The 22,732-nt window shown below is 52.0% G+C and overlaps 1 protein-coding gene across 2 annotated transcripts in view; it reads right to left on the bottom strand.

Moving 5' to 3' along the window:
- MACROD1 (mono-ADP ribosylhydrolase 1) overlaps nucleotides 1-22,732 on the bottom strand; it is a 184,340-nt gene that overhangs the window by 26,036 nt on the left and 135,572 nt on the right. The window contains exon 4 of one of the 2 annotated variants that reach the window (XM_073354840.2): nucleotides 21,622-21,651. The exons of the other annotated variant lie outside the window; for it this stretch is intronic. Within the exon in view, the coding sequence (XP_073210941.1) occupies nucleotides 21,622-21,651 (30 nt within the window). The remainder of the gene's footprint in view (nucleotides 1-21,621; nucleotides 21,652-22,732) is intronic. 2 annotated transcript variants of the gene reach the window in all.

The raw sequence follows: 22,732 nt of genomic DNA, 5'->3' as shown, positions 1-22,732 counted from the left end.
TGTTCCTATCGTGGTTCTACATCCAGTTTTTTATGGTCGTTCCAGACCTAGACTCCAACGACTGTTCTAGAGCCTAGCTCCAAAAGTAGTTACATGGCCATATGATGGTCCTCAATAATGGCCACTGTCAGGGCTAGACCTATACTCAGATCTTGACTCCTATTGCTGTTCAAGACTGATAGCAGATCTACACACCTAGAGCAGTTCCAGACTCAGACTCGTAGGGTAGTTCTACACCTAAGTTGCTATTGTGGTTCTAGACTGGAGCTGGCCTAACAGTTTTAGATCCTCCCTGATCTGGGCTCTAGCCTACGCCTGAGCTGTTCTCGTGGTTCCAGGTCTGGGTTGCTCTCGTGGTTTCACACCTGCTGGCGCTGAGCAGGGTGACTAGTGCCGTGTAAAGCAGCTGGAGGTTTGGGTGGGGTTAGAAGGTACTACTCCAGTTCCCAAACCAATCAGGCTGGATCTGCAGACAGTGTACATTGGGAGAGCTCTGTTCATTCCAATGGCCAACCCTGATTTACACCCATGGGGGATCTGGCCCGATTGACACCAGTAATGGGGACTGACTAAGGCCCTTGACGGAGCATGAAATTCATCAGTGTGCAGAGGGCTAGTATTCGGGCTATGCACCATCTAAGGCCATAGGGCCGCGGGAGTCCTGACTCCCAACCCTCTGTAGCCCACCAGTGTCCCCAAAGGAGCTGCACCGCTGTGCTAAGCAGCAACCAGACCACCAGGGCCAGCTGAGCACATTACAGCCATGCAGCTGGTGGCCCACTGCACCTTCCCAATCAGGCTGCTGGCAAATCCCAATGCTGGGACGGGGGCTCCATGCTGCTGCTTCTGAGGTGCGGCGCGACCCCAGGCCCTGTGCCAGCTGCCCCAGCTCTGTCTCTGATCCCAAAGCTCCATCTGCTTCAGGGCAGCTGGGAAACCCCCCCACACGCAGCCTGCCCGTAAGGAGGAGGGGAAGGTGAGCAGGGAGGTGTGGAGCTAGCAGGGGGCAGGAGTGAGAGTGTGTGAGGGGTGGCACTGAGTGCGAGGGGCTGCCAGTGACAGGGCGGGGGTGTCAGTGCGTGGAAAGGGTGTGAGCGAGGGGTGAGCAGTCTGGGGTGGGGTGTGTAAGCGTGAGATGGTGTGAAGGGCTGGAGGCAGCGGGATGCTGGGCGCTGGGCTCTGACATGCCAGCTGGCCCCCAGCCCGGGGCACAGCTGGCCAGCGCCGCAGGGACCCTGCATCACAACACTTTCCTGTCTCCTTTTCCCCTGATGCTGCCGCCACCGCGCCCTGGGACCCTGTGGGGGAAAAGGCCTGAGAAACGGGAGCCTTGTGGCAACGCGGGGTAGAACCACTAGAGCAGCTGCAGCTTTGAACAACTCAGGCCCAGAAACATGACGCCAGCCTAGCCTAAAACCACTCGGGCAAGCACTGAGAGAGCAATGGGGTTCTCCCGGCGCTGCAGGTAGTGCACTGCTCCGAGAGGCAGTAGCTAGGTTGGCACAAGAATTCTTCCATCGACCTCGCACTGCGGGGTTAGGCCAGCCGAGCTCCGCCTCTCGGGGGGCGGGGATTATTCACAGCCCTGAGATGTAGCTGGGCCCAGGTGCGTTTCCAGTGTAGACCAGCTCTCAGGCCTGGAACAACTGCAGCCACTTTGGCCTACAAGCACTAGAGCGACTCAGGCCTAGAACCAGCCCAGCAAAGTCCTCTGCAGCCAGTGGACTGGGAGAGCTGAGCGCTGATTCCACAGGGCAGGCAGAAGAACTGGGAGACGGAGTGGAGATTCTCAGCACTTCAATCTAGTTCTGGCTCTGAGGTGTCTCAAGAGGGATGGAGCCATCGGGCAGCCACAGGGTGGGCAGGGAGTGGGACTGCTTACACAAGGCACCACTTTGCTGGAGTGCTTCCCTGCGCCAGACCTCAGTGGCAGCAGGACAATGGAACGTGCCACTAGGCCAGTTGGTCTCACGGGTGGGGGGTGGAGCAATTCGGATTTTATCATCCCTTCTTGATCCTAGGATTTAAAGAACAAATCGAGGAACTGGCAACTCTTAATGGATTGAGCTGTGAAGCAGAATGCTGTCTGGGCTTAGAGAGGCTGCAGTTTAGGAATGTGGAGGAGTGAGGACTAGTGGTTAGAGCAGGGGGGCTGGGAGCCAGGACTCCTGGGTTCTATAGCTGGGAAAAGAATCCAGACGTCCTGAAGGCTTAACTGTATATTAAATGGTGCATAGTCTGTTTTGCACAGGGGTGAACTGTACCCTGTTTTTTGGACAGGATCTCTGGGTTGGAATTGGAAGGAGTGGTGTGCATGTGTGTGTTTGTGAGTGTGTGTGCGTGTACATGGGCCTGCCTTGCCATGGAATCCAAACCTAATTTCAAAGCCAGCATTTACAAACCCTCCCAGGCAGGCCCCCTGCCTGCAGAGCACTCATTTCTAGATGCTATTAAAAGCTGGAGGTAAACACAGCATTTGTATTAGTGCCACAGAACGGAGGCTCCTGGGGCTGCCGAGCAAACACCATGGGGGCTGGATTCTCCTCTTGTGGATGCTGGTGTAAATCCAGGGCGACAACACTGCCATCAGCAGCATCGCTCCTGATTTACACCATCGGAGAGAAGGGAGAATCAGGCTCCAAAGTGTGACCCCTCCTTCACACTGTAGTGAGAGGAGAATCGAGTGACTCCTGATTTACACCAGGAGGATCAGTCCTGTCTGTGGCAGGCCAGTGATCACAACCCATCCTCCCTAAATTATTCATTCCCCTTCCAAAGGGGGGAATGACGCTGTTTGTTTTCTGAAGATGGCAGGGCTGTTTCCCTGCGAAGGTGTTAGAAAGACATCCTCACCGCAGGGCTGGGGCTGTCCAAGGGCTTCCCAGACCAGTCCACCCCATCACATGCTGCACAAAAGGGTCACAGCTAGATTCTCCAACAGTGCAAGCTGGGGGTGAGTTCAATGGAACTGATGCTGCTGGGGATCTGGCCCCAGTGGCTCCACCAGAGCTCTGGCTAATTCCCACCAGCTGGAGATCAATGCTCCCACACTAACCATGGCACTGATGCTTCCCCATCCTTCGTGCCAGACAGGTGGGGGCTGTGGAGATTATCTGGGTATTTTTTTCCCCTTAAGTAAATTATTAATGGGCGGATGTTTGCTCATTTGTTTAGCATAAAGTGACATCTTCCCCCCTTGATTTTAAATTTTATTTTATTATGGCATAAATTTCAATATTTAATCTCCCCTTCATGAATATTACAAGACCCTAAATATTTCCTAACCGATTGCTAACATGCCTTTTATTAAATCGGTCCCGCCGGAGCCGTCAAAAAGATGCAAACGTTTAAAATTCCTTATGACTGGGATGGGGATAGGCTGGGAGCTGGGGGTTTATTTATTAGCAGGGCTGAGTAACCCAGCCTGCTCTCCACTTCACCTGATGCTCTGTGTGCTACCGTAGCACCAACAGAGGTCGGGGCCCCGTTGCCGGGTGCTGCACAGACCTCAGCTGAGATCAGGGCTCCATTCTGCCAGGTGCTGAACAGACACAGAGTCCCAGCCCTAAAGAACTGCCCATCTAGCCAGACAAAGAGTGGGAGGGGAAACAAAGGGTAAGTCTCCCCTTCAGCTGCCCCAGCTCCAGCCGTGTGGCCACTATCTACACCCCAGCCCCTCCCTCTGAAGGAAATCCACCTCTCTCAGAGGTGGTAGAACAGTGACCTAGGACCAATGACACTGCGGGTTAGGCTGTAGGGGGATTGTTCACATCACTGAGAGGTGAGCTCCCCGTGCAGACCGGCCCAAGGCACAGTGAGGGGAAAGGATCTGCCCACGGTCACTTGCCAGTGGCAGAGCTAAGAACTGAACCCTGGTGTCCCAAGTCTCTGTCTGGCACCCTAATCACCTGGTTGCCCAGCCACTCACACCCATGCACACAGGTATGGAATACACACTGACACTTGCATGTCAATACACGCATACTTGTGCACACACTGCCAGCTCTACTCACATGTACTAATTTGCACGGGCATGCATGCTTGCACTCACATGCCCTGTGCATATACACTCATGCACACCTTTGCTCACATGCCCAGCAGAGCACACATGCAAGTGAACACCAGCCTCAAGGATGCATGAACCCATATGTGCTCACATGCCCACATATGCATTCACACACCCACATGAGCACACATGTACATGTGAGCACATACAAAATGTCAGGTTTCAGAGCAGCAGCCGTGTTAGTTTGTATCCGCAAAAAGAAAAGGAGGACTTGTGGCACCTTAGAGACTAACCAATTTATTTGAGCATGTGTGCTGCACATACATCTTCAGGAGCACACACACTCACACAAAGTATGCACTCACATGGGCACACATGCCCACACACACACACACAAGTGTGCAGGCATCCACACATGCTCACAGCCCCACATTCGTCCCAGGCACGTAGACACACTCATACATAGGGCATTTCATGGGAGCATGACACATCCACACATGCTCACTCACACACACAGCCCCGCTACACACTCCTCCATTCAACCACAAACACGCTCCTCCCCCCCATACACACTCCTCCATTCAACCACAAACACACTCCTCCCCCCATACACACTCCTCCATTCAACCACAAACACGCTCCTCCCCCCATACACACTCCTCCATTCAACCACAAACACGCTCCTCCCCCCCATACACACTCCTCCATTCAACCACACACTCCTCCCCCCATACACACTCCTCCATTCAACCACAAACACGCTCCTCCCCCCATACACACTCCTCCATTCAACCACAAACACACTCCTCCCCCCCATACACACTTCTCCATTCAACCACAAACACACTCCTCCCCCCATACACACTCTTCCATTCAACCACAAACACACTCCTCCCCCCCATACACGCTTCTCCATTCAGCCACAAACACACTCCTCCCCTCCCCCAAACACATGCCTCCAATTAAACAACCAAACCCTCCCCTTTCTCTGGCTCCAAAAGGGAAGAAACGTGCCCCTCACATCCCTTCTCCCCACCCCCGAGGAACGAGGAGCCCTGGTGGCTAGTGACTCAAAGGAGCCCAGCTGGGCTGGCAGTCCTGGGGTGTCACTCAGCAGAGTTAAATGCAAAGCCCTGTGCTCCATCACCCTTCCCCCCCATCCAGCCATCCATCACGCTGGCGAGCAGAGAACATAACAGCTAATGGAAGGGGGAGCTGGCCCGTGCAGGCTCCAGCCACAGCTCCATCAATTTGGCCAGTAAAGCTTCCCCCCCCCCCCCAACTTCCCCCGCTTTTGTTTGTTTAGTTAAGGAAATGGCTCCTAAGTGCAGGGCTCGCAGTTTGCAGGCCATGAATCATCCCGCCAGCCGGCACAGCAAAATCCCGCCTGCCTGCCCTGACCAATCAATAACCTGCTGGGCAGGAGCGGGGCTGGCCTCGCCTCCCGGCCTCCCCATAAGCACCCATGCCTAGCTTGGCCTAGCAGGCAACACAGCCCGGGGGGTCTCTCACCAGCTGGGCCTGGATGGGTGGGGATGATGCTGAGACTGGCTTGGCCTAAGGTGGTGGGAGGGGTGGCGACACTAGATTGTGTATGGGGCAGAGAACCGTCTTTGTACCCGTCCCCAACTCCCCTTGCTTTGCTCTGTGCGAGCTGCCATAACAGCCCCTGGGCTCCTTCTCGGCCTTGGTTCAGGCAGTGCTCAGACACACCGGCCTCTAGTAGGCAACGCTGCTGGGTTCCCCACTTGGGGGGCAGCTAAAGACAGCAGCAATTTGCCAAAGGACACACAACCAGCCTGTGGGAGAGAAATGGAACCCAGGGGTCCTGCTCTAACCACACTTCCCTGACAGAGCGGGGGATGGAACCCAGGTGTCCTGACTCCTGGCCCTCTCTGCTCTAACCCACTAGACCCCACTCCCCTCCCAGAACTGGGTTAGAACCCAGGTATCCTGACTCTCTCTTCCGTCACGACCCTGCACAAACGCGCAAAGCGCACATGAGAGCGGGCAAGGAAGACGGATCGGCAGCTGTTTCGAACCTGCTATTCCCAGTTCATTATGGGGAGCCATCGCTCCCCTCAATGGACATTTGAAAGCATTGAGCGTCCATTATTTACACATGAGGCGCCATTCATCATTCATGCTTGTTGCCTTGATCCCAGCTCTGTGACAGCCCCGTGCCAGCCGTCCGGCCCCAACTCCCAGCACACACAGACAGGCTCATTCATTACAGTCCAGAGCTGCTGGAGGCAGGAACCTGGGCTAGTCAGAGCAACACCTGGCCTAGCTGAACTTAGCCCTCATGTCTTGCAAAGGAGGGGTGGGGGTAAGCTGTGGATCGGGCTGAGGGGCAGTGCTAAGACCCGTTGGCCCCTGGGTGGGTCACTGAGGCTGGCTCGGTGCAGGGGGAAGTGACTCCCAGCACGAGCATCGCTGGAAAGATTTCCCACAGGAATTCCAACTTGCAATTTGCTGCTTGAACCTCTAGACCCCCCTCCTTTCCCAGAGCTGAGTCTAGAACCCAGAATCTTGGCTCCCAACCCTCTAACCCACTAGACCCCCACCCCACTCCCGTAGCGGGGGATAGAACCTGTGGGTATGTCTACACAGCAGTTAGACACCTGCGGCTGGCCTGGATCAGCTGACTCGGACTTGTGGGGCTCCGGGGCTGTGAAATAGCTCTGTTGATGTTTGGGACCCTGCTTTAATCACTAGACCCCACTCCTCTCCTGCAGCAGGGCACAGAATCTAGGAGTCCTGACTCACCATCAGACCCTCAGAGCAGTTTGAAACTCACCCATCCAACTTCCTCCCCCACATCTGAAGAGAGAAAATCCCACCCATGCCTAGGGGCTTCCAGCTGTCCTCTGGCTCATTCTGTAAGATCCCTAGATCAAAGAAATGCAGCCCTGCACCAGCCACTGCTGTGATAACCCGTCTCCTCCTAGGAAAGGACACAGGTGTGCTCAGGCCTCCAGGCCCAAACCTCACTGACTAGTGCAAAGACAGTGTGGGGGCAGAGAGGCAGGCGTGGCTGGATCATGCTATGCTCTGGCTATTCCCTGCTTCCCAAGACCAGCGGTGGGCATGCAGGACTCCGAACACAGTGATGGATCTGGGCTGAACTTCTCTGGCCTGTCGTTTACAGCAGGACAAAGCATGCAGGCAGCACGGTCTGACATTGAGGGCACTGGTCTGGGATCCAGGACTCCGGGGTTCTATTCCTGCCTCTCCTGCATGACCTCAGGCAAGGCCCTTCCCCTCGCTGCGACTGATTCTCCCTATGCTTTGTCTAGTTAGATGGTGAGTGAGCTCTTCAGGCTGGGACTGTCTCTCATGTGTCTGTGCAGCACCCAGCCCAGTAGGGCCCCATCTCAGTCAGAGTCTGTGCAGAACCAGCGCAATAAGGACCCTGATCTCAGTCGGGGTCTGTGCAGCGCCTGGCACAAGGGGGCCCTGATCTCAGTCGGGGTCTGTGCAGCGCCTGGCACAAGGGGGCCCTGATCTCAGTCGGGGTCTGTGCAGCGCCTGGCACAAGGGGGCCCTGATCTCATGTGCTGCTGTAACAATAATATCAGACACTGCTTCCCTCTGACTGGGTGTAGTTCTTGTCCTTTTCACACTGGCATAAACAGCAGCACAAAGGAGGGGATGACTGAGAATTAAGCTGGGGCTGAAATAAGTATGTCTTTCACCCCACCTTTGCACAGCAGTGGGCTGACACAGAATGAACCCCAAACATTCCTGTCCCTGGGATCCCGACATCCCAGCAATGTAAATAGAATATCGGGGTTGGAAGGGACCTCAGGAGGTCATCTAGTCTAAGCCCCTGCTCAAAGCAGGGCCAATCCCCAATTTTTGCCCCAGATCCCTAAATGGCCCCCAAATGTAATCTATGACATCACAGAGGGTCCCAGTAAGGATACTAATCCCAAGCTCTTCTACAGCCCCTTCCATCATAGACCTCAAAGCACATAAATATCCTTATCCCCATTTTCCAGCTGGAGAAACCAAGGCACAGAGCAGTGACGTGACATGGCCCAGGTCACTCAGCAGGCCAGTGGCAGCTCCAAGAATAGAACCCAGGTGTCTGTCCAGTGCTCCATCCAATCAGCTGCACTGCCTCCTAACCAAAATGATTAACTTAAAAGTGACCAAATGAATTCCTTGCCTCCCCACTGTGGGGATCAGTGCTAGGAGGAGCCTTTAAAAAGCAAAATGCCCCCTGGGTTACTGAGTGAAGCAGCGCTGGTGGCAGGTTACATAGACGCTCCTGCAGTGATGCAGGGGCTGTTGGGGGTTGCACGAAGGAGGCATGCCACAAGCAATCTTGACTCCCCCTCCCCGGGTAGCTAAAGGATTAGCTCCCGAGGTTCCTGTGTTGTTTATTAATCAGGCTCCACAAAAGTTGAGCCCTGTTGCCGTCCATGCTAATCCAAGACGAATGATTTTCAAATCCACTGCGAAACCAATAATGACATAAGCGGGTTTACTGCTGATTGAGAGATAGGGCTCCCCCAACACCAGAGTGAGAGGGATCAAGGGAAGCTCCAGTTATGAAAAAAAAGGGGAAAAGCTGCTGTCTAAATAAATATTTAAACCCCGGGATAATCCCATAAAACTCAGCAAACACTCCCCCATCCCTGCAGCTCTGCCCCTCCAGGCTGGTGGGATTGGCAGAGGCTTGCTACGCTCAGTGGATGGTTGCCCATAACGTGGATTCTGAGTTGCCAGCTGCTGTGGTTTTTATCATGGTGTTTTGACATTTTCCCAATTCCCCCTCGCCCCCTCAGCTGCCAGAATTACATGAGAATCTCAGTGATTAATAAATAAATACTCAATAATATTAATTAGGTCTTTTCTCTATTGACAATCACAGACCTGGTTTAAGCCAATACCAAGCACCCTTCTCCTGGGCTACATGGAAGGAGCAATTACACCCTTTTTATGTAGTGATAGCTGGAAGCCACTGCCCAAGGCCATATGGAAACATCTGAGCAAGAACTAACATAAGGAGAATTAGGCCTGGTCTACACTTAAAAGTTAGTTCAACATACCTCTGGCACTTAGGGGTGTGAAAAATTCACACTCCCGAGCACTGTAGTTAAGCTAACCTAACCTCCAGTTTAGATGTGGCTAAGTGATGTCAATCTAGCTACCACAGCTCAGGGAGGTAGATTACCAACATCGACAGAAAACCCGTTCCGTCACTTTTGGAAGTGTCTACACTACTGCACTTCAGCGGCATAGCTGCAACGCCATAGCTGTGCTGTTGTAGTGGCCATATGGTAGACATGGTCTCAGACTGTTTACAGGGGTTAAGGGATTGTTTGGCAAGGTGTGTGTGTGGCAGACAGGAAGCAGAGAGCAGGAGAAGCAATTGTGAGTGTGGTTCTGAGAGGTAGCAGAGGGACGGAGCTCCTTGGGCACCGAGCTGGTCAGAAATTTTCCAATGGAAAAAAACATTTTGTGGAAAAGACAGATCTTCTGAGGGAACACATGCAGGTTTAGAATCTTGCCTGGTTTCTGGCCAGCTCACCCACCTGGCTCCTCAGCAGCCTGCTGGAAGGACTCCCTTGGGGGCAGGATCCCTGGGCTTCCATGGGTCCTGGCTCCAGGGCAGCCTGCCATGCCTGGGGAGCCAGCTCCGCAGACAGTAAGGCAGCCTGGGGAGCCAACTAGCCCAGGAGACTGGAGGCTCTGAAGTCCCCAACCCCAAAGCAGTCAACCTGGCCGGACGGCCCTGGAGCTGGGACCCTTGAAGCTCTGGCAACAGCTGCATGAAATTGACATCTTGTCAGTTTCACAGGTGCTAGTCAGTGGTGGACAGCCCTGAAACCAACAAGAATCAGGTCAGGAGCTACCAGGGCTCCAGGGGCGCACACTTCATTTAGGAAATCCCATGTTTCGATGTTTCCAAAATGAAATACTGTGGGATTTTAGTTCAACTTTTTGGCTTTTGGGGGTGAAATTTTTTCCAAAACTCAGAAATTATTGTAGAACAGAAATTTGGTTTCCGAGCCCATTCTGCACAGAGCAAAGAAACTGACTGCTGGTGTTTGTTTCCACTGCGTTCAGGGAAAGGGGTCTGTGTGCACATTCTTTTTAAGTAAACAAGATTGTACAGAAGAATGTACCTAACTCACATCATTGATTTCTCCTCCTCATGGAAACAGCCCAGTGAGTCCCTGGTCACTGGCAAACCTCTCAGCCAAAGGGGTAGCAGGAACAATTGCAGTATTGCCCAGGAGCCCCAGTTGTGGACCAGGACCCCCAGGTGCCACACAGACTAAGAACTGAAAAGAGTAAGGTTCTAACTCTGCTGGTTCTAGAGAAAGCCCTGAAGAGGATGTGACCTTCCCAGAGTTCAGAATCCAGGATCAGAATGACATTTATTACTGTTTAGAAACTCATGTTTTTTTAAGCCAGTGTTGTGCTTTTTGGAGGCCCGCCTCATGGATTTTGATTGGGGAGAGGCAGTGGTACTGTTGGAATCTGGGCCAGGATCTCAGCAGGTATAAATGATCAGAGTTAATTTACACCAGATTAGGCTCTAACCCAGTGTATTTTGGTTGAGAGGCGTGTGTATGCGTGGCGGTGCAGTACAGAGTGTAAACTCTTGGCATCAGAGACCATGTAATAGCTAGATATTTGCACAGCATCCGGTACAATGGGGCCCCGAGCGCCATTGGCATATGTCTGTTTTATTTATCATTTAAATTACAGGGCATGCAGGGGCTGCAACGAGCATTAGCCCCCTGTTGTGCCGGGTGCTGCACTAACTCCAACCACAAGCAGGCCCCCATTGTGCCAGGTGCTGCACAGACCCCAACAGAGATCAGGGCCCCCATTGTGCCACAAAGACCCCAGCAGAGATTGTGAGCCCCACTGTGCCAGGCACTGCACAGACAGAGTGAGAGGCAGCCCCTGCCCTGACACCCTTCCAATCTAAATAGACAAAGGGGGTAGGGGGACACAGAAGCACTGAGCAGGAATGGGGCGTAGCCAGGAAACAGGAGTAGAAGCAAAGTGTCCTGTTCCCCAGCCCACTGGCCAGGCCACTAGACCAGTCAGCTCTGTCCCCAGAGCTCAACAGCTGCTTTGTAAGGAGAGTGGCGCTGGCTTAATAGTGTGATGGGAGGAGACTTTACGTGGGCCTTAAGATGGAGAGGGGGGTGCATAAAAAACCCATCCAGTAGCAGCCTTGAATTAATCTGTCACTAAGCGCACAGGCAGTGGCCCCGGCGCGTCCGTGATTTAGATGAATAATTGAAACGCTCCGATACATTTATTATCCCTTTAGTGCAAAAGTGGCAGAGAGAGACGAGTGGTAATTGAAAAATAGAACACAAATCTCTTGGTGAAAGCGCTGTTTCTTATCACAGAGTAAACATGTCAGGCCTAATAAACAAGAGAGACGCTGGGGGGGCGGGGGAGAGGTGTTTGTTGATTTAATTCCTGATTTAAAGCCCCTAACTCTATTTCTTCCCCACACAAAAGACTAAAAGGGCTTTTCTTCCACCACCCCCAGCCCCTTTATTGACCCAGGACAAAAGCAGTTTACAGCTGGACTGTCAAGGGGGAGAGCTCTGGACTCCTCCACACTGAACTGGCTGCTAGCAATGCCCAGCAGGGCCTCAGGCAAGCCTGGCACAGGGTAGGCCCTTTGGTGCCAGCCAGCTGCGCTGTGGTCCGGGAGCTCAAGTGGGGTAGTTTGCTGCTCAGGGGGAAGCTTAGAGCATGTGGGGGGGTGACTTGGGGGGAAGGGGTCTCTGTGCTGCAGGGAGTAAGATGTGGGGGGTCAGCAAAGGGGGTGCTCTCCCCAGGCAGTCACTGCTGGCCCTACAGAACCAGTGCTGCACTGTGGGATGCTATGCTGCAGAGAGCAGGGCAGTGGAAAATGCTTTCCCCTTTGAGCTCAATGCCCCAATTTGGTGCTAGGGCAGGGAGCAGGGCGGGGGGCCCAATAGGGGGTGCTCTCCCCTTTGACCCCAATATCCCAGCTCGGAAGCCTCTGTGCACGATCATAATATAAATGTGAAATAATAACAATGCTGCCTTTCCTTTTTCTCTGCAAAGCCTGCAGAACTCCTCCCCACAAGAAGACACCCTTTATCATGGCTTGAAGAAAGGATTGGGCTTTATTTACATGGGGGTAGAAGAGATTTTGTAAAATTTAAGGCTAGATGGAACCATTAAATTATTTAGTCCAACCCCTAGTATAACACCAGCCAGAGAATGTCACTCAGTTACCCCTAGACTCAGCCCAGAGACTTCAGTTAGACCAAAGCATCTCAGCCCTCAGGAGACTAACCTGTTATGAGCCCCAGGCAGGGACCAGGAGAGACTGAGGAGCCCCCAGGGCCCCTGCACTGGCAAGGAATTGCTGAGGTGAGCCGTGCCCACGTGATCGCCACACCCACGTGATCGCCACAGGTGACCCACGTCCATACTGCAGAGGGAGGTGAAAACCCCCAAGATCCCTGCCAATCTGAACTGGGGGAAATTCCTGACCCGACATCTGGTGATCAGCTGGACCCTGATCATCTCTGCAAGACTCACCAGCCAGGCAGCTAGAGAGAGGATTCTCTGGACCAAGTCAGAACTTGGCCCACCCTGCCTGGCGTCCCATCTCCAGCTGTGGCCAATTCTTGATGCTTCAGAGGAAGGTGAGAAAACCAAATCAAACCAACCCAGAAGACAGCTGTCCGAGTGTGCTTCAGGGGGGAAATTCCCTCCTGGATGCTTGTGGGCAACCAGCTAAAGCCCTGAAGCATGAGATGAGATTAGAGTCATTATCTAAATGCAGAGCTGCGGTATGGCTTTTAGAAGACAAATAGAAGGTTTTTAGAAGGCAACTTTCATGCTTCAGGACTTCTCTAATAGAGGATCAGGAAGATTCTTTCGTCCCATGGGCAATTTCTCCTATCAGTGCCACGGGACAGCCTGTGCTGAATGGATCTTTAGAACAATTGATCTTTTCCTACTAAGAAACAAAATGGGTGTGACTCAGCTCTAACAGGGAGATGGGAAACCAAGTAATTTTAACTCTATCCCTCCCACAGCTGATTCTCTGGGATCATCTGCTGGGGGAGGACGCCAAGGCTGTCCAATGTTCCTCTGAAGCTGAGAGCCTGTCCCTGGAGTGGAGGAATGGAAGGACTTCCCTTGCAGAGAGATGGATGAGTCTCTCTCCCAGAGCCCCATGGGGGAAGCAATGGAGCAGGAATTCTCAATTAGCCACACATGGGCTGGAAGTTTAAAAGACACCTAATGAAAGATGCTCTGTAAGGAGCTACAAGCAAGAGGACAGTTCGACAGTTCGTGGCTTGAGACTCAGGTTCAATTCCTGGCACCACTGGGTGACTTTAGACAAAACAATTCCCCTCCCTGTGCCTCAGTTTCCCTATCTGTAAAGTAGGGATAAGGATGCTTTGTAAAGTGCTCATGATCTATGAATGAAAAGTGCTATAAAAGAGGCAATGGTCTGAGAGCTGTAGAGCAGCAATGGTCCCCACCAGAGAGCTCAGGAATCACAATGCATGATCGCTTGTTCAGCATGGCGGGGGAGCTAGGGGATCCAGCTAAGAAACTCCTGGAGGAGATCAGGAGAATCCAGTGTCTAGAGGGAACGCCGCTGCTGGACCAATGTTCCCTCTAATTTTTAACAGCCGTGTGCACAAAAAATGTCTTCTGTGCCACAGCCGGAGCAAAGCCGGAGTGTGGGCGGTGCTTTAAGATTTGTGCATGCACGCACACGTGCACAGCTTAGAGGGAACAGTGCGCTGGACCCCCTTTTTAAAAAAGCCTTACTACACCCACCAACCTTGGTACCAATAAACCCCAACCACAGACCCCTCTTCTGCTCTAAACCCCAAACCTGACTCCCTCAACCCCAACACTAAGGTCTTCCAATCCAGCCTGGCTGCCTTTCTGGAAGGTGCTTTAGCCAAACACCAAATATTGGGTTCAGTATGGGGGGAAGTGGGTGAAATTCTGGATGATCTAACAGGCTCTTCTGGCCTTAAACTCTATGAATCAGAGTTTTGACCTAGAAAAGGGAGAAGGAACCAGATACTCCATGAAACCCACTAGGGACTCTCTATTTGCTATCGATTTCACATAGAAGGTGCCTAGAAGGTGATGGGGGCAGGAAAAGATAGATAGATAGATTCCCAGTCCCACTGGCAGGAGGAAAATAAAATCCCTGTTAAAATCAGCCCTGAGAAAAGCCCCTCCCTGTGTGCATGCATGAGCACCCACACGCACACATTGAAACAGAGAAATGGGCCTTGTCGGGAGGGTTAGAAAGCGACTTGGCAGACACGTGGGCTCAGCAACTCAGCAGCAGCGTGGGTGGTCTGTACAGCAGTGAGCCGGTTGGAGGGAAGGGTCAGGAGTGCAAGAGATGTTGTGCTGTGTACATATGTACTTAACCTGCGCCGTTGGGGGTGTGTGTGGAGGGTGTGTGTGTGTTTGCAACGGGTGATGTGTGTGGATGGAGGGTGTGTTTATATGGTCATCTCCTCCACAGCCTCCCACTTGCTATGGACAGCACCACCATGCTGCCTGGTGCTCAGGCCCAGAACCCTGCAGCGAGGGGGCCGGTTATCAATGAGCCCCCCTGGGAGATGTGTGTGTGGATGAAAGCTGCGTCCAGATGGAGTGTCTCTGTGTGTGTAGATGGTGTGTCTGGATGTGTGTGCACGTGTGCTCTGTGTTTGTCTTCATGTCCGCGTGGGGGTATGAATTTGGATGTGCCGGTGTGTGTCTCTGAGTGTGTCCAGATGTATGTTTGTGCATGTATAAATGTGTCGGGGTGTGTGTAGATATGTGTCTATGACTCTGTGTATCAGTGGGGATGTCTAGGTGCGGGGGGGGATGTCTTTGTGTATGTACATGTTGTGGTGTGTGTGTGTTTGTCTGTGTGTATCAGGAAGAACAAGCAATGCAAACATTTGAGTCAAATCGATCTATATGGAGCCTGGGACAAAGAGTTAAAACGATTCTTTCTTTCTTTCTTTCTTTCTTTCTTTCTTTCTTTCTTTCTTTCTTTCTTTCTATGGCTGCCCACAGTGGGGGAGGCGAGGGGTGTGTGTGGAATCAGGGACACAATGTGGTCCTATTGTTTGGTTTTCAACAGAAGCACTGGCCTGCATAAAATCCAGCCATTTGCTGATTCCTGCCCCACGGCCTCTGCTTGCTCCTTTGTCATGTCACCTCCTTTCAGCTCCATGGCTTCTCCCCTAATGCCCAGCGAGGCTGCACTGAGACAGGACCTAGCTTTGCTTATCCCTGCTCTGGATGGGTCTGATGGATCCACGGCAGATGCTGAACTCCGTTCCATGCTCGGGCTTCTGATGCTGCTGGGACTGGACTGCAAAATCCCCTATTGAATTGCCATGCTGGATTGGCCCAAGGGCCATAGCCGGGGCTCCCGTCTCTAGCAGCAGGCAGCACCAGCTGCTTCAGAGGCAGGGGCAGGAAATCCTGCAGTTATGTGGTAAAATGTCCCCAGGGACTTTTCCCCATGAAAGAAATGGGACAGACCCTCACTGGTGTAAATCAGTGTTGTTCAATTGACTCCAGTGGAGCAACACCAATTCCCACTAGCTGGGGATTCAGCCCTAGTGACTAATGGAGCAATGCTGATTTACACCAGCTGGGGATCTGGCCCCATTGATTCCAATGGTGCTATGGCTGATTTACCCCTGCTGGGGATCTGGCCCCATTGATTCCAATGGTGCTATGGCTGATTTACACCAGCTGGGGATCTGGCCCCATTGATTCCAATGGTGCTATGGCTGATTTACCCCTGCTGGGGATCTGGCCCCATTGATTCCAATGGTGCTATGGCTGATTTACACCAGCTGGGGATCTGGCCCCATTGATTCCAATGGTGCTATGGCTGATTAACCCCTGCTGGGGATCTGGCCCCATTGATTCCAATGGTGCTATGGCTGATTTACCCCTGCTGGGGATCTGGCCCCATTGATTCCAATGGTGCTATGGCTGATTTACACCAGCTGGGGATCTGGCCCCATTGATTCCAATGGTGCTATGGCTGATTTACACCAGCTGGGGATCTGGCCCCATTGATTCCAATGGTGCTATGGCTGATTTACCCCAGCTGGGGATCTGGCCCCATTGATTCCAATGGTGCTATGGCTGATTTACCCCTGCTGGGGATCTGGCCCAGTGACTCCAGTGGGGTGATGCTGATTTACTAGCTAATATCGGAGCATTTCCGCTACAGGGATTTTGCCCCAAATTCCGAGCGCGGTGTGTTCCGTCCCTCAATGTCCTTGTCGGGAAGAACAATGAAGTGCCTTCCCTTGGATTTTATTTTCCACCCTTAAAAGTTGTTTTGCAATCAAATTAAAGAGAGAGGACAAGGCGGGGGGGAACATGGCCCTTCCTCTAATGCACTCAAACGCCACTAAGTGCCATAAATCTGAGCCTGGTGTTAAAACGCAGGACCTCAGAACTCTGCTATTTTACAAAAAATCCCCATAAATCTCCTGCGAAAGTGGACTAATGGACAGAACAACAGAATGACATGGGGAGAGGGCTCCAACACAGCCCTGACAGCTCCAGTGTTCTCAGCGCCGCATGGAAAGGAAGGGGCCAGCTCCAGCTGTCCCCGGGGTTAGCTGTATTGTGATAGCACAGATCAGAGCCCTCCTTGTGTCAGGCGCTGACCGAGATCAGGGCCTGATTGTGCCAGGCGCTGCACGGACCCTGACCGAGACCAGGGCCCCGCTGCACAGACATGCAGTGAGAGAGTCCTTGCCCCAGAGAACTAATCATCTGAATTGACAAATAGTCTTTTATCCTCTTTTTGCAGAGGGGGAAACTGAGGCACAATGAGCACAGGGCCAGATTTTCAAGTGCCGTACACCCCCAGTTGAAGCTGGATTTCCCATGGTTGTAGCTCCTGTTTAGGCATCCAACAGAATACAACCAGATTCTTCCAAAGGCTTTGCCAACACTTGGCTGGGCAGGCGCCCAACTCCCAATAATTATAAGACTTAGCACCTAGGTGCTTTGGAAAATTGCACTGGGTGCCTGTCTGCATCTTAAAACAACTACCTACCTTTGTAAATCCATCCCCTGAGTGCCTAAGGGTACCAGTGTCCAAAGCATCTAAATGACTTAGGGGCCTAAATCCTATTTTCAAAAGAAACTTAAGTACAGTTAACATGCAATGGCTCTTAACTGCATGAATTCAGCTCTGAAGCAGAACTTGGTGGAAAACAGTTTTCCTGTTCTCTGACTATTTTGAGAGTTTGAACATTTCCCCTGCCCCAAATTGGCATGAAAATCAAAATCTTGACTAATTTTCCTGCACTGTGAACAGTTTCAACAAATGGGCGTTTTTTGCAAAAAACGTTTTATCAAAACTTCCCCATCAGCTCTACCCCTACATGCCTGAGTCATTTATGAAAAAAGAACAGCAGCCCCTAAGTCACTTACACACTCAACACTTTTAGTCAAAGCACCTAAATCCCCCTGGATCTTTTTGAATATCCCAACCTGTATTTAACGCACAGGGTGATTGCATGGCCAGGTGTTACTGCTCTCACACGCAGATACACATGTGTCCCAACGGGAATTTATACAAGTTATATTTAGCTCTGGGTAGTGGCAGGAGTCCTTCTGAGTTGTCAGAGAGCCGATCTTGCTTGCATAAATCTTACCATGTGTCTAAGTGAGCCATGTCACTTCTCATTTCCTGGGAGATCTACGTGCATCCTTTCTGAGAGATATAGACATTGATTTGTTCTTTTGCTATTTTGCTGATTAGGGTTTAAAAATTCCCTCAGATGGAATACTTCTGGCTATTGCTTAGTCAACGCAAGAGAGCAACAAACTGCAAGGCTGGAGAATCTGAGGGGTGGGCCTGGGGCTCAGGCCATCTGGGTTCTATTTCTAGCTGTACCACAGGCTCCTTGGACAAGTCACTTAAGGTCAAATTTTCAAAAGCGTCTAAGTCCCATTTTCAAAAGTGGCTTAGGCATTTAGACCCAAATCCTCCAAAGTATTTAGGTGCCTAACTCTCATTGATTGCCATGGGAGTTAGGTACCTTAATTGTCATTGAAATTCTACTCGAGTCATGTCTGAAAATGAGATATAGGCTCCTAAATCATGTAAGTGCTTTTGAAAATTTTACCCTTACTCTACATTTAATGTCAGCGCTGATCTCCTATAAGCATCACAACAATCTCATGTGCTCTGGTTTAAATCTGGAGTGACTCCGGACTGACACTCACGTAAATGGGATTTGAATCTACCCCTGCTAAGCCTCCATTTCTATAAAGCCTTATTTCCAAATGAACATGGAAAGCCTTTACAGTCTTTAAAGGGACTAATTATCTTTTACATTTTTCATCAACGTGACCACACCATTGAAATGCAGCCACCTCTGGGGTGAGGCACAGCAATAGTATAAAAGCCACACAGCAAACACTACACTTCATTTTAGGGTCAGAATTAAAGAGGAGAGCCAAGTACCTCTGACATGCAGGGATGCAACTAGGAATTTAAATTAACACTTGTTTCATATCAGGAGCTAAGGTACTATGATAGATAGATAGAGAGATATATAGATAGGAATGTGTAGAGTGACAGAAAGATAAAGGTGTATGGGGACAGACAGATGCCTACCACCAGTGATCTGGGCTCGCATTACACTGCATGGGAACACTCCCCCAGTGCACACCGACACAGGTCCGGCCCCATTCAGGTTGCTGAGCTCCCACTTCCTCTGATCTTGTGCTCTGCAAACCCTGCTGATCCAGATGGCCAGGTCCTGCCCCCACATCCTGCTGCCATGGCAGGAGGCTGAGTGGTCTACCCGCTGTCAGCAGTATTTGCAATGGGAAAGGTCACATGTTGATGGGGTAGCGGATAAATCCCGCCCCCGCAAGGTTTATCTTCGAGTGACAACTCCAGGCCTTTTAAAAGTGGAAATAAAATGGGGTCTCTGAGGTCAGGGATAAATAAGGGAGCCGTTGCGGCTGGCAATGAGGAGGCCCCAGAGCGGGCAGGGCTGGGCGGGGGTTGTTTGTTTTCCTGGGTCATTAATTTCCCCTTCATTCCATTCCCTGCTTGAGGCTCCCCGCGCCACCACCTTGGGCTGTGACTTTGTGAAATGGCTGCTGAGCAGGGCTTGCTGGGTGACCCAGGGCCGTGTTGGTGAGTGGAGAGGACTCAGTAGGGGGCATTCTAAGCTCGGAGTCAGCACTAGCCTCAATGCCCCAGTGGTGTGGGGGCTCGGGAAGGGACACTCCTCCCCCCATGGGCAGTGCTGATCCCAGCGGCCCTGCGTGGTGCTAGGGTGCAGTGGAGCGAGCGGGGCTGGGGGCTCAGAAGCGAGCACTGGCCCTCAGTTAGTGCTGCCCTCATGCCTCCCCCCCACTAGGGGGTGCTGTGCTGCAGGAAAGGGGGTGGGGGGCTCAGAGAGCGCACTCGGAGAGCTAGTGTTAGTCCTGGAGTCACATTCAAGTCTCCCACCTTAAATTCCCACCACCACATTCAGTTGGACACAACGCTGTTCTCTTCCTGCGCTAAGCTGTTCTGTAGTGTTGCTCTGCATTGTTAAGCAGCCCCCCGTGTTGCCTCCCAAGAGGCAGCTGCATCTCAGCCCTGGGTGAAGGATCCCTGTGAAAATCAAGTGAAGTGACCGGGCATGTAACACACTGTGCATGGAAGAGAGACAGACAGGCTGTGTGTGCGTGAGTGTGTGCGTAACTGACCCTAGTCCCCTCCATGCGGACGCTGGCTGCTGTGCAGGCAGGCGCGAATGGCCAAGCCGTCTTTGCCCAAGCAGAACCCCGTCCTCACTCATGTCCTGGCAGAGAGGGACTCTGCGGGCGCCATGTCAAAGCCAAGTCTGACTGCGGACGAGAGAAACCTCCAGGGATCCATGGGTCTGGGCAGGTTGCAGTGCACTGTGGGGGGGGGGGCGGGGAGGGGACGATCTGCTAAGCAGGTCTTCTTTCTTTAAGCCACTTTTATGTGATCATAGCAATGTAGGGCTGGAAGGGACCTGGAGAGGTCAGCTAGTCCAGCCCCCTGTGCTGAGGCAGGGCGAATAAACCGCGACTGTCCCTGTTTGTCCAGCCTGTTCTTAAAACCCTCCAGTGACGGGGAGTCCAGCCTCCCTGGGAGGCCTGTCCCAGAGCTGAGCTACCCTTAGAGTCTGAAAGTTCTGCCTCACATCTGACCTAACTCTCCCTTGCTGCAGATCAAGCCCATAACAGCTTGTCCTGCTTCAGCGGCTATGACTGGTGAAGTTTAGAATGGGAATCCATCCATCCACCCACCCCATACACACCCTAGGTCAGGGCCCCTATTTTGCTGGACGCTGCACAGACACTTAAGCTTGGCTTTAACTCTGCCAGTCTAATTAAAGGGGTGTGAGGGGTCCCGGGACAAATGTGCTTTATACCAATCTAGCTATTCTCATAAGGGAAGGGGAACAAGCTGTACTAGTATAATAACAATCCCTAGCTCTCCTACGGCGCTTTCATCAGCAGATATCCCAGTGCTTTACCCAGGAGGTCAGTGTCTCTAGAGCTCTAACCACTAGGAAATACTGCTGTTTAAGGCACTTTTATACCTGTATAGCTGCATCCAATCTCGTATCCTTATAACTAGATTGGTAAAGAACCTGCCCCTCACAACCAATAGAGTAGTGGACACAGACTGTGTGCAGAGCAGCCCACAGCCAGAGGCAGTCCCTGCCCCAAAGAGCTCGTTATGCAAACAGACAAAAGCAGGAGGGTTTCAGAGTAGCAGCCGTGTTAGTCTGTATCCACAAGAAGAAAAGGAGTACTTGTGGCACCTTAGAGACTAACAAATTTATTTGAGCATAAGCTTTTGTGAGCTACAGCTCACTTCATCGGGTGCATTCAATGGAAAATACAATGGGGAGATTTATATACTTAGAGAACATGAAACAATGGGTGTTACCATACACACTGTAAACAGATTGATCACTTAAGGTGAGCTATTACCAGCAGAAGAGCGGAGGGAGGGGGGGACCTTTTGTAGTGATCACCCCCCCACCACCACCCCCACTGTTCCTCAGACGTTCTTGTCAACTGCTGGAAATGGCCCACCTTGATTATCACTACAAAAGGTCCCGTTTCCCCCCCCCCCCCCCTTGCTGGTAATAGCTCACCTTAAGTGATCACTCTGGTTACAGTGTGTATGGTAACGCCCACTGTTTCACGTTCTCTATGTATATAAATCTCCCCACTGTATTTTCCACTGAATGCACCCGATGAAGTGAGCTGTAGCTCACAAAAGCTTATGCTCAAATAAATTTGTTAGTCTCTAAGGTGCCACAAGGTGACTCCTTTTCTAAAAGCAGGAGGGGAAACAAAGGCACAGAGTGGGGAAGGGACTTGTTCACAGTCAGGAATTGAACCCAGGAACCCTGGGGTCCCAGTGCAGTGCCAGAGACGGGTGCTCTCAATCTCTCTCGTTGCACACTTCAACACACACATGGGAGAAAGTCAGTAATTCAAAGAAATTCAATATTGATTTTTTTGTTCCTCCCAACAAAAAAACTCCAGCGCAAAGGCTTAAATTTCACACTCACCGCCACCGCCTCCAAGCAGGGAGCTGTTAGCTGCAAAGAGACAGAGAGATCCCAAGTTATTAAAAGGACACTGACTAGAGAGACGTTATCACACATAGCCCTAGGCATGGCATGGAGATTTCTGAGCACATGGCTGTGGCAGGCCCTTGTAGGCATGGGGAAGGTCTTAAAAGCCAATGAAACAGAGAGAGGGGACAGGAGTCAGGATTCCTGGGTTCTCTCCCCAGCTCTGGGAGAGGAATGGGAGGGTCTAGCTCTAGTGGGTTAGAGTAGGGTGTTGGAGTTAGGATTCCTGGGTTCTCTCCCCAGCCTGGGAGAGGCATGTGGGGTCTGGTGGGTTAGAGAGCAGAGTGGCCTGGGAGTTGAGACTCCTGGGTTCTCTGCCTGGCTTGTGGTGTGGTGGGAGGTCAGGACGGCAGAGTGCTTTAGATTTCCAAGATGCTTTACAAACAGGAACCAATTAATCATGGGCACTTAGCACTTGGCAGTTTGGCTGATGTCTGCTCTGGGGCCACTTTGCATTACGGGAGTTCTCTGTTTACCCGTTCCTATAAAGACGGGGAGGACTGGGCTTGCAGTGAGGAAAGATGCCCCTTTGCAGCTCCAAGGCACTCAGGACAATTATTGCCCCAGGGAGCCCTTTCCCCTTCCAAGCAGCGGGGCAGGGGAAGCACACATGGACCTGGCTGTGATAACGGCCCCACGATAATATTTCCATGGCCCCTGGTCCCCTCCGTTGGGGGTCACACAGATGCCAATCAAAGGAGGCAGGGTTAGTGGTTTCCCCCTGACAGATGGGGAAACTGAGGCACAGAGAGCGGGAAGTGGCTGGGGACAGAACCCAGGAGTTCTGACTCCCAGTCCCTTCTGCTGCAACCTATTAGATCCTGTTCCCCTCCCAGAGCTGAGGATAGAACCCTAGCACCACCCTGCTCTAACCGCTAGACCCCATTGCCCTGCCCCAGCTGTTGCAGACATTCTCTGGGTCTCCTGGTTATAGCCATGGCACTATGGGGCTCTGGGCTTGACTACAGGAGCCAGACAGGCTTTCAATGTGAGAGGGGGTGTTTCCAAGGTGACAGGAGTCTGATGCGATGCTCCCGTTGCCAAG

This window comes from Lepidochelys kempii, chromosome 7 (assembly GCF_965140285.1).
Source record: "Lepidochelys kempii isolate rLepKem1 chromosome 7, rLepKem1.hap1, whole genome shotgun sequence".
Classification (NCBI taxonomy): domain Eukaryota; kingdom Metazoa; phylum Chordata; order Testudines; family Cheloniidae; genus Lepidochelys; species Lepidochelys kempii.
The sequence above is the reverse complement of the archived record's forward strand: the minus strand, read 5'-3'. Positions and strand labels throughout refer to the sequence as shown.